Source organism: Protomyctophum bolini, assembly GCF_963924005.1.
Source record: "Protomyctophum bolini genome assembly, chromosome: 13".
NCBI classification, from domain to species: Eukaryota; Metazoa; Chordata; class Actinopteri; order Myctophiformes; family Myctophidae; genus Protomyctophum; species Protomyctophum bolini.
This window is the reverse complement of record NC_137874.1, coordinates 21,845,667-21,863,798: the sequence shown is the minus strand read 5'-3', so window position 1 is coordinate 21,863,798 and position 18,132 is coordinate 21,845,667. Positions and strand designations below refer to the sequence as shown.

The 18,132-nt window shown below is 43.2% G+C and overlaps 1 protein-coding gene across 1 annotated transcript; it reads right to left on the bottom strand.

Moving 5' to 3' along the window:
* Positions 1 to 14,595: 14,595 nt before the first annotated feature.
* pou4f3 (POU class 4 homeobox 3) lies at positions 14,596 to 16,564 on the bottom strand (the record flags this gene model as incomplete). The annotated part of the gene is made up of 3 exons (XM_080780375.1): positions 14,596 to 15,424; positions 15,694 to 15,887; positions 16,445 to 16,564. 3 exons carry the CDS (start codon positions 16,562 to 16,564, stop codon positions 14,596 to 14,598), a joined length of 1,143 nt encoding a protein of 380 aa, XP_080636501.1.
* Positions 16,565 to 18,132: the final 1,568 nt, after the last annotated feature.

Sequence of the window (18,132 nt, the reverse complement as noted above, 5' to 3'; positions counted from 1 at the left end):
TTCTGGAAGGCTATTGTCAGTGAATGTCTAAGTGTCTTGTCTTTTCCATGTAGTGAGGATGCGTCTTGTCTTTTCCATGTAGTGAGGATGCGGCTCAGCGTCCTGTCTTTTCCATGTAGTGAGGATGCGGGTCCGTAAGTGAAAGGCTTTTCTTTCCTGAGTGTGTGCCGATCAGACAAAAGTCAGTCAAGGTCGCGTCACGACGGGGAGGTTAATCTACCACATCTCACTCAAAGATATTCTCCGTGGTTCCTCACGTACTGCTGACAATCTGCGTTTCTCTTTTTTTAATTTTATCTTTTTGATCTTTTTTTGTCTAATTGAGGGGAAAGCACAGCGACTCAGCGAGGCGTGGGCCAGAATGAGCATATAAACGCGGTTCCTCAGTGGAGACATCATTGTCATAGCCAGCTGTGAGACGACACTACTGATCCGTTTACAGTGAACCTCCTGCGGTAGCGCCGTTCAACAGGTCCTCTAGAGCCATGAAGATGATGCTGCTCCTCCTGGCTTGCTCTGCAGCGCTGATCTCCAATGTGGACGCCAAGACTAGGCGCAACCTCCACCAGGCCAATAAGGCCAATGCCGCCAAAGGCAAGGCTGACCTGGAACGCCTCAATGCCACGCTCCTGACGCTCCCCCAAGTAAGAGCTTGTGACCAAAGCTGCAAAAACAGACATGGCTCGTTGTTTTGTTGTTGTTTTTTTCCACCGGTAAACTGAACAGTGCAGAACCTTTTTTATATCAGTTCTCTAGATTATTAGTTCTCTAGAATGTCCTTTCAGTGCTGTTGAATACATGTTCACTTTGCATAATGCACAATTGCATATTTCCTCTTTTGTATTGTAGGAGGTGAAGGATAGCTTTGCCCGCAAACGCAAGTCTGTCCTGGATGCCCTCAATGCCACGCGCAAGACGCTCCCCCAAGTAAGAGCTTGTGATCACAGCAGCAAAAACAGACATAAAAATGTGATCGTTGTTTTGACACTGGTAAACTGCACAGTGCAGTACCTTTTTATATGAGTTCTCTAGATTATTAGCTCTCGTTGAAAACATGTTCACTTTGCATAATGCATATTTCCTCTTTTGCATTGTAGGAGGTGAAGGAAAGCTTTGTGGAAGACATTGGGAACCTGACACGGGCACCTCACAAATGCAAGGTGAGATATCAACTGCTGATACTCTTTTTGCGATTAATATCTTAAGCAGTATTTGTAACTGATTAGCAGGAGTCTGCACAGCAGAACACATAGTCGTTATAAAAGATATTTAGATCATGCTTATTGTTTGTTGTTCCATTACAGGCGGAATTCTTCTGCAAAGTAGAAGCGATCCTGAAGACGGTGAAGCCAAAGGGGAAGGACCTGATTAAACTGACTAAGACTCTGACTGTACTTAACAATGACAACAAGGTAAGAACTGCGTCTGCAAGCATACTGTAATTGAATGTACATCTACAGTATCATGTCAGTCGGCTATGACATCTGACGTGTGACTCTTAATTTGGCAAGATTTTAAATATATAAATAAAATACTTCTGTGGCTTGGCAGCGTGCACAAGAAGAAATGTGGTGCTGATCGGTCCAGCGGTTTGCAAGATTAGTTCCTGACACAGAGAGCGACACTCTTACAGACAGCTAGGGAGCATGTTGTATAAGACGGATAAACGGAATAACTGACATGTTATTAACAGGATGTGTTGAAATGATTTAAACTAGAGGTTTAAATCTAGGCTCTTGGTTCGAACTTTGAACTAGAGCCTAGTGGCATGCCCAAATATGGACTGTTATATGTCAGAACAGACCAGCTCCATATATGGAGCCTGGGCAGGGGCCTTGTCCATATCGCGGGCAGAGGCCTTTTGTGGCGGTTCTGGACAACCGTGGGTCCGACAGACTCGACACTCGAATTTGAAGTCGGTGGGTGAACGGGTTGCGTGCGTTACAGAAGTACACACGTATAGACAGACGTACAGAGACATGGTGCATTCATAGATAGATGGGATGTTCAAAAAGACGACCTTTGAACATTAACATGAAATGTAATGCCACTGAGAGGAGTGATCATTTTAGCGTCAATGGATTTCTGTGCGCACAAGTTCAAAGTGAAATTTTCATCTTTCAGGTGAAGGAGAGGGAGCCGATGGATGACCAAATAGAATTCCCGAAGCTGCTGACACTCCTTGAAGAATGTATCCAATACTGCAACGTATATGTCCAAGAGTGCCTCGGTCTACAAACATTTTACAAAGTTTAATAGTAAAATGGTGATGACGAATACGTACAATGAGAACTTGGTTATTGCAACTGGGTCAGCTAAACCTTCTGATTGATTAAATGTAACTTTTTTAATTTATTTGTATTCTACTTATAAAAACCAAAAAACCAAGGCACTCTTCCAGCGATTATGTTCCCCCTTCTCCACAGCATTGTTTACTCTGTATCTAGGCAGCACCCCTCTCTCCATTTTTGTAATTGTTGAAACATTTTCCAGTTTTTCAAACAAAGCAATGCCCGTCAGTGTAGGGGTAGGTTTAATCGTTTTTATTTCAATTTATTTTGTATTCCTATTCTGCCCACTTTATCCCTGGTGTCCCTGTTCGGAGCATCTCGTAGGCAAACGATCAAAAAGACATTTTCAAACATACTATAAAATAGCTATATTTTCAGTTGAGAAAATAGGTCTTAGTTTAATACTGGATATACTGCTTTGAAAGTATAGGGAAGATCCATTGATGATTCCATGTTTGAACGATACCAAATACCATGTGCTTTTTTATTTAATGTCATTCTATTTAAGAAAAGAAAAACAATGTAATTTATTTATTTTTTTGAACTGCCCAAAATCCATATTTATTGGGACTGGAATGTAGGTGTGATTGTATGATGTGGCCATGTGTTAATAGAAATAAAGTAATTGTATGAATCAAATGCATGATTGATTGATCGTATTAACAGTTTGCAGAATTACAGTACATTTCAAGTACAACTCAATACAAAAACTGTTAACAGTGAGTGGACGACACCATAAAGCATGACGTTTGTTTACAATAGGGCCCACCATTTTCAATTCATCAACATTTAGAGACGTGTCTATACGAGTCCAAATGGTAAACAATGTATTGAATATCAGAATAGGCTTTTTGAAAAGCTTCTCCTATTGCCTTGTCCTACTGCTAATTAAATCACTGCATGGTGAGTGTGCACGGTGCTTCTCCTATTGCCTTGTCCTACTGCTAATTAAATCACTGCATGGTGAGTGTGCACGGTGAAAAGGGTCTTTAGCTCCTGCTTCTCCTATTGCCTTGTCCTACTGGTCATTAAATCACTGCATGGTGAGTGTGCACGGTGAAAAGGGTCTTTAGCTCCTGCTTCTCCTATTGCCTTGTCCTACTGGTCATTAAATCACTGCATGGTGAGTGTGCACGGTGCAACAGCGCAACCAAGAGTCAATATTGCAAAGGGAAGTACAGTATATTGAAAACACTTACAGTATGTTTAATTTATGCTTTGTGATACAGTGGTTATGTTGCGCGCCGTAAATAGACGATCTGTAACTGATGCATTGTGAGCTTATAAATCAGCTATTTTTGTGACAAAGTATATCAGGCTTTGCCACTTGTGGTGTAAACATGGATCTAACACTGTATACCTATAATAAATTACTGTGCTTATCATTATTAGTATTATTACCTGCTATATGTTTGAGGGGTGCTAGATACTTCTATATGCCCAGCTTTCCGGGTTTGCCCTCTCTTCACACAGGTGTGATTTTCTTTTGTTAATGTTCCCCCCAGAACAAGGATGCTGGCCAGGGGTTCAAGTGGTTAATCAAATGAACACTGAGGAAGGCTTCAACCGAAACACGTCCAACAACGACCTGAAATGACTTTTACGTGAGTGCTGCATGGGGTGATCTTTTTGTTGCATTTAAAGATTCAACACCTTAGGGTTACCATTCAGGGAGGGGAAAGGAGGTTTCTAAAGGTCTGGCAGTGGCATCCCTTTCTTATTTTAGTTTAGCCAGATGGCTAATGTTGTGTGATCTCTCCTTTGATTGTAATTGTAATTACTAGCCCTTTGGGCACTGGCCTACTTGGAACGATGCAAGTTGGAAATGAATGCCCCACCCAGTTAGTTATTATGTCTGTGCCCATATATGGAGTTCTTTGTCAGGCATGCCCAAATATGGAGTCTATGCACGTCAGAACATTATTATGACAGAACAGGCCAGCTAATACAGTATATGGAGTGAACGAGCTGTGTGGATTATAGACGCACACACGTACACACACAGACATGGTGCATTTATAGAGGATATAGATATTTTATTTCTTATTTCTTTGCCGTAAAGGGGGAGGGTTGGATGGTCTGTGAGGATGGTTTACGCCCCCAGGCACTCTGTAGGGGTGGGTGGGTGGGCTGGTGTGTGATGTTTTGTATGTAAATTTAAAGCAGAATAAAACGCTATGAATATGTATCATGTTGTATGTATGTACTGCAATTTACTCAGTTGCATGACGGTGTCTCGCGTAAAAAAATACCAGACCTGGCTACAAGTAAACTGACAGTCATTGGAGTCTTTCTGTAGGTGGTGTACATACGTACCCGAGCGGAAGTCATGTTTATAATTATGCATAACAACTTATGACAAGATTTATAAGTTGTGCATAATTATGAGCATTTATAACTAGTGTTATAAAGCCTTCTAACTGCATTATAATGCATTATAGACACAACCTTAGTAAGTCAAGTTGTAATGACCAGCACTTATAATACTTCATAAATCATTCATAAAAATTATAATACTTCATAATACTCGCACTGGTGAACTTGAGTGCAAACACTCAATAGTAAATGCCTCAAAAGTACAAGTACTGAACTTGAGTAAATGTATTTGGCTACTCCCTCCCCCCCACTGCGCGCACACACACACACACACACACACACACACACACAAACAGGCGACCTCGACCTGAGATGATAAAAGCCCTGCCTTGGTACCCAGGCTTTTATTTTAAGGAACCAAGTTTCTTTAGAGTGATAATTGTGGCACCGCAGCAAAGATACATTAACTTGCCATGTTCTCTGCCTAGCAGCGTTGTGGGTAATAACTCTGACTGGCTGAAGCGCTCGCTCTCTGAGAGAAACATGTTTTGCCACTCCTCTCCCCCAGCCGAGGACAATGTAGCCGTCACTCATTGACTTGATGCAATGTGAGAGCTGTTAGGAGGTGTTCTCCCCGTGGCATTCAACTGTGTGTGTGTGTGTGTGTGTGTGTGTGTGTGTACCATGGCTCCCTCATTTACTAAATAATAGAGATGCTCCGATAATCGGAGATCGTATCGGCCGATATTCACTCCGATTGGTGATCGGCAATTTACCCTATGTAGAGAAACCGATCTTTTACACTATTTAAGTGGTATGAATGTTAATCAGATATATAGTGTAATATACTTTTTGTGACAGGCCTAAACATTCTCCCCTTCCTCCCCACACACAGGAACAGTTTTGATGTGGGTTTTGCCATAATTATAATATTTTTTGGAAATATTCAAATTGGCCTCTTACGCACAAGATCGGTATCGGCCCCAAAAAACCTGATCGGATTCATGCCGTTGGTATCCATATTTTAACTTTTTGTGTTTTTGTGTCGTCAATAATGCCCTTTTAATCGTAGGCCTACTACAGCGTCGCACTAAAGCATCAAGGAGTATAGCATCTAGATTCTAGATGCTCAAAACGTTGCTTCATGCCAGACGCCACGTTTTGAGCTTGTAGATCTGCTATCTTTTTTGTTTTAATGGGGCTTTCAGAATGTTCCATATACACGTGGCTAGCTATCCACTCCCTCCACATTTTCCTTAAAGGAATGGCATACACAGATGCTTTTGGCAACTTGACCCTTCTGACTAATCTCTGAGGTTTGTACACGCTACCAGCAGGCCAAGGAACTCAATTCCTGAATTTTCTTTACATCTGTCAACATCCTTTTGTCCATCCAGGTTATGGGAAATGTTTCCCCAACAGTATAGAGTGGGACTTTCTATTACAAGCTGTCCGTTCGCCATATGGGATCTACACTATATGCCAATTCACGCCTCCATTCAGCTGAAGCTGCACAACCCCAACTATTGGCACAAATGATGCACACGCATCTAGCATGTGTGTGTGCATGTGAACCAGACACAGAGGGGCAGAACTTATAAGGAGAGATGCTGTTTGAGGTTAATGCATTAGACCAGTGGTTTTCAACCCTTTTCATGTCATGGTCCATTATTTATTCGGCATTTGAGCCACGGACCACCATGTGATGGTATTTAGACTCCCAAGACTTAGAATATTTTGTTGCCGTTGGATAGGATTTCGTCCACATTTCCATTCTGTATTCATGTGGTACCAACCATAGGAGAGATAACAGGCAAACGTTGATCATAACAATTCTGCTGCATTCTCTAATTGTGTCGAATTCTTGTAAATTAACAATATTTAACTCTTGAGAGCGTACAATTAAACCAAAATGGTTTCATTGTACGCAAGAGTTCAGGATAAGGGTCCATTTGGTTACCATTGCCAACTCCATCATTTAGCTGGGTCCACTCAAGGACCACTGGTGGTCCCCTTGTTGAAAACCACTGCATTAGACTGTGAAGGCCTAAATATTATTATATATTTAGGAGTGCAGATATTAGCACTCCATCTGAGCGCCTCTGTTGAAATAGTTAATAAAACATTAAACTTTTTAATCAGCTATGGTTACTGAGAAGTGTCGACTGGAGGCTTGTTAGTATGCTGTAGCAGTGCTAATGGAAACAAATGTGATCAGATAGCTGGTATCTGGCTAACTGATCATCAAAAGAAAGTACACTTATAACAAAATAAGCAAAGTGAAGCTGTTTAATTCCTTCATTGCATATTATTAATTATTCTATATGTTTAGTACTGTGTCCTGATAAAAACAAATTATCACTTTGATTAAGTCATTCCTTTGTCTAACTCAGCATCCCAGGGGTGTTTTGATTTTCTCTGGCATATCAACTCCACTAGTGGTGACATGATTATTCATAAGGAAAATTATTAATTATTCATCGTTGTTTAATATTTAATAATTGATTCAAGGTAGACTCGTGAGATAGGCCTAGACTTAGGGCAATGTCTCTGTGAGAGTTGCTTGCACAGAGGTGTGTGTGTGTGTGTGTGTGTGTGCGCACATGCGCGAGTTACCTTTTTTACTGTGGTTTTAAAGCATTTGTGTGTGCAAATGCACGCATGCTTTCTCCAGATACCTTGGAAAGGTGTGTTAATAACGTGTGCACATCTGTTCTGATATATTATAGGTCATGGAAGATGTTTGTTCCTCCTCCTGCCTTCCAACCTACTGTAGTATACTATACTGTGTACTGTATGTGTGCCCTCCTGTCCAAGGCCTGTGGCGTTAGTGCTTCAAAGAAACGACAATGTGCTGATATCACCCCATGGCATTCTACTCTGGTCTCTTTCTCTAACTGATCTAACCTTATGTGTTGCAGTTTAGCACACATTTAAAAGCCGTTGTCAAATCCAGGAAACCTCTCGGCTCAAAGATCATTGAGCAGGTCTGAAGAAACGGCTCGCCTCTTTGCCAACTATATGGTTAAAGCTGATCCCCAATCAGTGTTCTTTATAAGACACTTATAGATAGTCTATACTAGCTACTGACTACTGGGGGTGTCTTACTTTAGGGTCCTCACTTGATCTATACACACGTATAAACAGAGTGAAATGACGGTCCTGGTCGACTAGCCCGGGGCTACTCTTCAGGGCCTGAGGCCAGAGGGACTACAGTAGGGGGAGGGTGACTGCATCTGCTGCTAGGGGACCTCCTTCAGGGGTCCCACGGTGGGCCTGCCACTGTTTTCATGTCTGCCTTCAAAGGCACAAAGAGAGAGAGGAACGCTTAATCTATGCTCCATCGCACGACTATGTCGCGCACATGGAGAGATAGCGGATCTACAAGCTCACAACGTGGCACAGACGTGACTCGTTGTCAGCTTGTAGATCAGCTATCAACATCAAGGCTAAAGGCAGAAGCTCTGCTCAGCCCGACACTGCACACTTTTTTTCCTGTGTTATACCTTTGGGCTTTTCCATGGCCCTGAAACTAAGGGAGACGGACGCATTGGTGGACAAGGATTTGGAATGGACCACACACACACACTCTGTGTCCGGTAGAAAACCCACCGGGGTACTCCTGTTGACACAGCAACTCACTGTCACAGTTATTCTCCTCTGAGATCAAAGAGCCAAGAATATACAGACATCTTGATCATCCTGGGATTTTCTGTCTGTCCTGTTTTGATGGTAAAAGGATATAGAAGATACATATCCCTCTCACCTCTATACGCCTCCCTTTGACCTCATTGTCTCAAAGAGGATTGTGATGTCGGGTGAGACACTCGTTGGCCCTGGCCTGTCCTTCATGTCGCCGAGCCCTGCGTGGCCTGCTGTCTGCCTGCGAATGCCTCTGCTATAACCCGGGCCAGCTAAGTGCCGTTGTAAGGGGATAAAATCACGCCACAGTCAGTTATTTCTGGCTGAGTTAATCTTATTTCTCTGGGCTCTGTGATAATGGAGAGGACTTGAATAATGAATGCCTTGGTATAATACTGTTCTCCGGGCCGCTGCATGAATGAATTAAGGATGCACCGTTCTGTGAGTTTTCTTAACACAGGCTATAACACCACACCCTCTTCCGTCCAGCTATCTGCCTAATGGTTGCTTGCTGTATACTTTTGGAATTGGACAGAAGTAAGGTGCCGTGTTGATGTGACAGGCCTGGCTGTCGCCCATCTCCATTAGTTTTCAGAAAAACAACAAGATGTATAAAAACTTTTTCAGAGTCAAATGATAGGCTGCTGTACTATGCTCGAATGGACCACAGACTATACGGTTAGTAAAGTTTGTGTCTATAATGTGAACTACTTTAAGACCGACTCAAGTCATCTTAATTCTTGTGGGTGACTTTTTGCTTTTACCTGAGTCACTTTCAAGTAAGATATTATTTAGTCCTATACTTTTACGCAGGTATGGTTCACAAGTTGTTTTTTTTATCCATGGTAACAAAGCTAACATACACACCCAGAGAGAGGGATTATAAAGTCCCTGCCTTTTATCATCTCCTGCAATCCAACCATTTTCATGTTGCAGGCGAATGGAAGCACAATGAAGTATATTTCACTTGTTGATTAATACTCCACAAGACATTATTCCCCTGTCTGTGGTGATGAAACTAGAGGCAACAGCAAGACGGGTATACCTTGCTAAATTACAACACCTGTTTGCCAATGTTAAACGTATAGGGCAAGTGATTCTATTTTGTTAAAATGAGTGTTGAATAGCTCTATTTTCTGATAATCATTGTTATGTCATTAATTTGCAGTGGTGTGTTAAGTACTGCAGTACTTAAGTGGAATTGTGTAGGCCTACTTTACTTAAGTATTTCCAATACTTTTACTTCTCCAATATCTCAGAGGCAAATATTGTACTTTTACTCGGCTACAATTATGTGAAAACTTTAGTTACTTTGATTATTATTATTAGGCCTACAAAACACGCATTAAACACTTCAGCCCTGTACATTTCGGCCCTTTGAGAATAGCTGATCTACAAGCTCACAATGCGCCCTCCCCATCCCCTCCCCATATTTCTGTTGAGGGCAGATTTTACCCTTTTGCTTCAATGGCAGACGTGCTGTCCGTGGTGCTGAAATGGTGAGCGTCACTGACGCAGTATAGGCATAATGTGGTGGTGGAAAGTAAAAGTATACTGTACTTGAGTACAATTTTGTTTTGAGGTATTTGTACTTCACTTGAGTATTTCCAATTTCCAATACTTTTACTTCTACTCAAATACTTTTAAATCTACTCAATAGGCCCAAAATGGGCTTATTGTATACTTGTACTCCACCACATTTATTTGAAACCGTTTAGTTAGCAGTTACTTTGTAGAATTTGAGTGTGATGATGAATTAACTATAGTGTGTGCAGCTATATATCATGTATATGCTAATAGTTGTAATCTTGTACATCTGTTATTTTGATCAAGCGATACCACTATGGAGTAGGTCTATATAAATTGAGCTTAATTCACTCAGGTTAGCTGTGCGTGCGTGCACACGCACGTCGCACGCACACCTAGCCTCCATCTGTTTATAATAGGCCCAAACAGCGACACGCAACAGTTGGGCGACATATCCAGGACTGGACCTTTAAATGGACATATCATTCCGGCTTAATGTTTCCATACAGAAACCCAATATACGTGTGTGTGTGTGTGTGTGTGTGTGTGTGTGTGTGTGTGTGTGTGTGTGTGTGTGTGTGTGTGTGTGTGTGTGTGTGTGTGTGTGTGTGTGTGTGTGTGTGTGTGTGTGCGCGCGCGCGCAGTCCAGTCCATATGATGATAATAGAGGGTGACTAATAGCAGCCACAGAGGTAGCCTCTGTCCTCCTCTGTCATTTGTTGCTACTGGCACTGAATGAATTATTGAGTTCAGGGTGTCTTGACTGTCATTGGCCCTGTCTACGCCCCTGGAATTCACTCCCGAGAGAGAGAGAGAGAGAGAGAGAGAGAGAGAGAGAGAGAGAGAGAGAGAGAGAGAGATGCGTGCAGTCTGTAGCAATTAAGCTTAGCTCTCATCCTCATTCTGTCAAGAACGGTCTTCCCTGCATGAAAACATCCCGAGCCAACTTTACACACACACACACACACACACACACACACACACACACACACACACACACACACACACACACACACACACACACACACACACACACACTCTCTCTCGCTCTCTCTCTCTCTCTCTCTCTCTCGCTCGCTCTCGCTCTCGCTCTCGCTCTCGCTCTCTCTCTCGCTCTCCCTCTCTCTCTCTAGTAAAAGTAGACCTACTTTTAACTCAACTATACATTTCGTGTCAGATGAGACACATTTGACACATTCTAAATATCAGCATGGGGAGACCAAATTCAAGTAGCCTAACAATAACCCCAATTAAGTTATATTGTATTATCATAAACTCTACCACACGGAAAACTAAAATACATTTCATTCATTACGCTTTGGGGGCGAGCTATCCACGGCTCCGTCTTCACTTTTCTAAATTCCGGGGCGAGCCGTCTTCACTTTTCGCGGGGGCGACTTGGCAAAGTGGCGAGATGACCTGTTGTTACCGACCAGGATTACTGCATGTTTTTGTGAGGGTACCACTGCACCCTATAGGCCAGGGCACAAGGGCACAACATGCAAACTCCACGCAGAAAGGCCATTTGGCCAACCACACCTCGGGCATGGAGTGATAAGCTATAGCTGTTTTCGAATAGCTAAAGTATAGGCTATACTTTATAGGCTATGGAGCTGTTGCATTTGATTAAACAAATCTGAACAAATAGTCCTAGGCCTAACTAAAGTTTTCAAATAATTGTAGCGAGTGAAAAGTAGGCATATACGATAGGCCTACAATTAGTAGGCTACAATAGTCTCTGAAATGACTAGTTATGGTGGAGTATCACTTTTAAGCTGCAACAATAGGCTACTTTAGAACTATAGGCCTATAGCCTAATGAAAGTCACACAGGCAATTAATTGTAAACACTTTCGCACGCAGGTGTCTTGCTAAAACACATCGACCCATGCACGCCACGCCACACACATCCACAATATACCTGCTGCTGCTGCTCATAAATCCAAGGTTTGGCCCCACGGAATGGATCCGGTGCACCTCAATTATTGCACGAGAAAACGCAATATACCTTTCAGCTGCCGATGAATAATTGAAGTGGCCTCACTCGCCACATGGTTGCGAGCCTTCAGCTCAACTTACCACATGGTGAGGTGGTGGGTTATGATATCAATACGCAGTATTACAAAGATCAATAATTCACACGGAGGGGACATTTTTAACCTTACATTTAAGCTATAGGCCTAGGATAAGCCCAGAACAGCATATCCACATGCATCCCCGCTATACGCTCACGACATGTGGAACATATTTAGTTTTTAAGTCCTCATTTAACACCGAGCCATGGTCTGCAAAATTACAATATTTAACAGTCTGTGAGTTCATAAAATGAATAGGCCTACTGTGTGGATGTTATAATGTTTAGTTTCAATTCAAATTAACCTTTAAATGCTGAACAATGTCATGGTGTTGTTAACTTACTGTAAACAGAGCCTATATAGGAATTTCAGCATCAGTTGAAATAGCCAGTATACTGAGTATAGCCCTGCATATTATATAGGCCTATCCGTGGCAGCAGGAAAAATAGCTAGGCCATATTAATGATGATGAAAAATAATAACCATAGCCTTATTTGCATTTCATTTTGCCCGCCATCCACTTACAAAATCCTCTTTAGCATCATAAATTACGTATAGCTTATAATTAATCGGCTTCTCTCATCAAAGAGAATATTAATAAGGGCCCCGTGTATTTCCATCTGAAAAGTATTGATCCCCCATGATGACTACAGCAACCCGTAGAGAGAATAACGGCTGTGTAGTCTCACTGGGAGAAATCACACAACCTGCGGTGCTGTTTACTGTTCTCCTCGCAGAAGAGGGACGCAAAACAGAAAAGCTCGTGAATATCTCTCTTAATAATTGTACAATCATGTCCCTTATTGTGTCCAGAAGGCCTATGTCAATTTATATACGATCTCTGGCTGAACTAAGAAGATCATCCTTAGTAGTAGTAAGACGCATTTATACCCACATTACAATTAATAGATACATTATAGGCTAAGGGATAACAACATTTCAAATGAAGAAGATAACTGCCTACCTTAGTCTACAATAGATGTAAGATAACAAATACAAAATTAAATAAAGAAAGCTATAGTTTGTTACAAAGCGAAGCGTTCTTCAAAGGCGAAGAAAAATAAATAAAAAAAGTAAAATAAAACGTTCCCGTTTCCACCGAGTGCTCTCCGGTTCACCTGTCCTGTTAGTTAAATCCACAGTCCCTGGAGTCCCCGCGCGTGCGTCCCCAGCTCGTGCTTCCCACGAACTCCTCTCTCTAACATAGCCTCCTTTTACTTCGTTTTATACCAATATATAATTAATATTGCATCGTCATTACTTAATAATTTCAAACCCCACGACATAACCCCGGTGACACAGGGGCATCCATAATTAAAACTTTAACTAATTAGGGAAAGGAAGAGGCCCTTTGGCACCGCGTTTAAAACATTCACATGGTCTATACACACATGCAGTATAGGCTTTAGTGTGAAAACAACTGCCGCTGAAAATGTATATTTTCAATTTGTTTTGTATGCATATCTCTCCGATACAGTGCAGCTTTTTGTTCATGCATTGTGTATATATAGCCTATATTGCAATCACCGCCCAATGATAGTCTATAGGCCTAGAAGAAAGGATCGCTGTTTAGTATTTTAAAACTATACTTTGCATAGCCAGTCAAATAATACAATAACAGCAGTTTGCTTAAAACATATACAATAATAATAATAATAATAATAATAATAACTGCGTCTGATTTCATTTTTAGAAAATAGTCAATAATTTATTAAGTTTAAACTTCACACATTTTTTATCAAGTGAAATCGAAGAGTGCAGGAGGAAATACTCAAAGTATTTCGGTGATTACTCCCAAACATGTTCACATCAAAATAACGCTATGATATTATATGTCAAAAATATAGCAGCAGCCTTAAAAAAAAGACCCATAATACCTTATCACTGGTAAATTAAATTATTTAGGATAAACAGACTGCGTGTCTCTCATAGTGTGAAAATGTTACACAGTAAAATCCTCAACGCAAATGTCACTCTGAAAGTGTAGCTACAAAATGGAACCAAAAATGGACCCGTAAGAGTTCTCACTCTCAGAATTATATTAACACTGACGACTCGTACAGTGCAGAATACTGTACTGTGCGTGATGTGTAAGTTAAAAAGAGCACGCTAATGATTTGAAAATATATGTGTTGTTTGATTAACCACTTTGAACCCCAATACATATTCTATGGGTGGGAACATAATTAGCCAGAAATAGCAGATACAAGCGCACAAAGCAATGCATCACAATGCAATTGTGTTGTGAGCTTGTAGATTGGCTATTGGCGAAAAGATTATGTAAAAGGAGAAAAGTAACTCAGGTCTGTTTTACTAAAGGGTTTAAATGGAGAGAGGCTAAAACAAGTCCTGCAGGATAATAAACTATGAATCAATGGATTATGATCAAGATGGGTGTGTAATAATAATAATATACATGTGGACATCAAAAACTTTCCCATAGACCTTTAGCACAATTATATAGAGGATACGTGTTATGTTCAACACCAATAAACAAATATAAATGTGCATAGTAATAAGACAGACGAAGAGTGAAGAACACCAAAATGAACTCGAATAAAATCGATAATAAATCCTGCAGTCTTTTTTTTTTTTTTGCGAGAAGAAATATCCCAGAAGACGAAACGTGACGAGATGCTGATAAATCCCAGCCAGTGGGGCTGTTGTTGCTGTTATTGTTGTTATTATTAATCACTCGATCAAAAATGTCGTATAATATTCATGACATGACGCGCGCGCGTGCACTCAATGCACCGCCGAGTATTTCATCCGTTTCTGTTTTTGCCGCTGGTTGCAGAACCACACGCGCACCACGTTCTTTTTCAGGTCCAGCTTCTCGGCGATCGCGGCGATCTTCTCCGACGAGGGCCGCGGCTGGATGGCGAAGTATGCCTCCAGCGAGCGCTTCTCCGGCGCGGCGATGGACGTGCGTTTTCGCTTGCGCTCGCCGCCGCCGTTGAACATGTCCGGCTTGCTGTTCTTCTCGCGGTACGCGGCCTCCGCCTCCTCCAGCCAGGCCTGCAGCACTGGCTTGAGCGCGATCATGTTGTTGTGCGACAGTGTGAGCGACTCGAAGCGGCAGATTGTGCTCTGGCTCAGCGAGCCCACGCCGGGGATCTTCAGGTTGGCGAGCGCCGAGCCCACGTCCGCCTGCGTCACGCCGAGCTTGATCCTCCGCTGCTTGAAGCGCTCGGCGAACGCCTCCAGCTCGCGTGGGTCCGACTCCACGTCGCTGATCGCGCCGCTGCACGGCGGCACCCCCACGCCCACGCCACCGTGGACCGAGAGGGAGTGCTGGCTCATGCTGGCCATGGCCTGGTGGAGCTGCCCCATGGTCTGCAGGTGGTGGTGGTGGTGGTGATGGTGGTGCCCGTGCCCACCGTGTCCGTGGTGGCTCATGCCCGGGGGCGGAGGCGGGGGAGGCGGCTCCGGAGGGCCCCCCATACCGGTCACGGAGGACAGGCTGGAGGACAGGTGCTCCAGGAGGTCGCCGGCATCCAGGCTCTGTCCGAGGTGGTGGTGGTGGTGGTGGTGGGGGTGGCCGAGGGAGTTGAGGTGGTGCCCACTGGCAGGGCTGTCACGAGCACAAGTTTAATTACAGCTTGACGATGAATTAATTGTCACACAAATAATTAATTAACGATTTAATTGTGTTTTTTGGTTTTTTGGAACATTACAATAAAACTTCTGTTTGGCTTTTTAGGCTTCATAGTCAAAAGGTGCAATGCTTTTATGCTATTCCTACAATTTTTGGAAACATGCATGGAATGATAGAAATGAATTGATCATGACGATTATGACAAAAAATAGGCGCTATAACAATCGTGACAGGCCTTTACTTACCCGCTGGTGGAGTTGATGGTCGAGGAGGTGGTGCAGGCGGAGGTGCAGGGCACGCTGCTCATGGTATGGTATGTGACGTCGGGCTTGAACGGGTGGCTCTTGCCGGTGGGAGAGACGCCGACCTGCGCGGCGCTGTCAGCGGCAGCGCGCACCAACAGGCTCTCATCAAAGCCGGAGAACAGATTGGCCTGCAGCTGGTGATGGGGAGCGAGAGAGAGAGAGAGAGAGAGAGAGAGCAGCAGCAGCCTACTGTCAGTGGGGAATTCTACCAAAAGCAGAGGGGATGATTTCAAACATTTTTTTTTCTCTCCCCAAAGGCAAAAGCTGAAGCAGGAAGACAAAAATAAATAAATAAATAAAATAAAAACCTCATATAAGAACAAACATGCACGCGCGGGTCATAAAAATTCATATGAAAGCACGTTTTGCGCCAATAGACATGACGTGGATGATGAGAGAGGAAGGGGAGTGTGGGGGAGGGGGAGGGAGGGGGGGGGGGGGGGGTAGAGAGATATACAGTAGACTTAAACAGAAAGTCAGATAAAAGCTGAAACGAATTTCTGTCAAATTTCTTTCTCAAACCCCTCCGTCAATTTGCCCATTTGTAACTCTGTGAGTGCAGTACAGCCATTTGTATAAACACTCTCAGAGTTACAGGCCGACAATAGAAGCAGCAGTGAACGCTCCACACTATAGTAATCACTCCCGTCACTCCCCAATGCATGCTAGAGCCGAAGCTCACCCAACCTACCTGCGGGGCGGACAGGCAGACCCTGCGCATGCCCTCCGTGCCCGCGTGCAGGCCGGTGTACTTGGGCTCGTGCAGAGGCGCGTGCATGGAGAAGTGCTGCTTGCCATTCATGGTCATCATCGTCCTCTACGAGCTGTACGGTCGGTGGCCCCTGTGTGGCCCTGACATGCAGCCTGAGCCAGGGGACAGACAGAGAGACACGGACACAGCTCACACGGGGAACTATGGCTGCTCCCTCACTCTCTCTCTCTTTCTCTCTCTCTCTCTCACCTCAGCATGGACTGAGCTGAGCTGCAACACCGGGGCAGCACCTCCCTCCCTCCCTCCGCGGCTTCCCTCCCTCCCTCCCTTCTGCTCTCTCCATCCATCCATCCATCCATCTATCCATCCATGATCCATCCCTCAGCCCTCCCTCACCCCCCTCCACCCACCTGCTCTTGTACTCAGCTTACAAGTTACCGCAAGTCAAGAGGGGAAGCAAGCGACATCTCTCTCTGCTGAGCGCGCGCGCGTGTGTGTGTGTGTGTGTGTGTGTGTGTGTGTGTGTGTGTGTGTGTGTGTATCTGTGTGTGTGTGTGTGTGTGTGTTTCCATTTCCTTTTCCTTTTCCACATCAATGCGAATGTCCCAGAGTTATAGCTAATGAGCCAATTTTCTTTTGCAAGTTGAAGTATACAAGAAAATGAAAGAAAGAAAGTTATAACATGCAGCACGTGCCGTGCTCAAGATTCAAGATTCAATTCAAGATTCAATAATTTATTTGCCATGTCAACAAGTTGATAGGAATTTGTCTTGGTTCATACTCAACATACAGACAACCATAGATACACAACAAGAAGGACACAATACAAAAACCAGCAGCATAGAAATTACATTCAGTATTTTAAGTGCTATACTTGTATCGACACTTTGAAAAACGTTGAATGGTTTCTATGCAACAAGGCCAACAAGTTGTTAGTTTCCTTTCAGCACCTCGGACAGCGTCTGTTAGCTATATATATCCCATATCCTGGAGGGTTGTGTGCGTGTGTGTGTGTGTGTGTGTGTGTGTGTGTGTGTGTGTGTGTGTGTGTGTGTGTGTGTGTGTGTGTGGGTGTGTGTGTGCGCGCGTGTGTGCGACTGTGCGTGCATGCGTGTAGGTGTGTGTGTGTGTGTGTGTGTGTGTGTGTGTGTGTGTAGGCTATAGTCTTATATGGCCGGCGTCCTCTTCATTAATTACGTCTGCTGTGACGATGGTGACCAGACCAGCCAATCACTGTCTTGATTGTTCACATAGGTGTAACATTGAAATTCACTCGGATATGGATTAGCAGGAGCATGTCAAGCCAACACCTTTAATCTAATACATTTTATTTCAACATGCATTTATGTTTTGTCTCCATGGGACCAATCTGACATTTCAAGGTCCTATACGAGCCATACTATGCCTATACTTATAGGTCTATATTGTGTGTGGGAATGCCTATACGTCAGGGTAGGAACCCAAACTAACGAAAATAGCAGATCTACACTTGTAGATCTTCTATTTTCCACTTTAAACGTTTATATGATTTTTCTTCGTGAAATTACTAAAAAATGTTTTTTATAATAAACTAGGAAACAAAAACATAAAGGGACCCATAAAAACGTGACTACGACCCACAAATGGGTCCCGACCCAGTGCTCTATCCATCAGGGTCTATAGGCTAT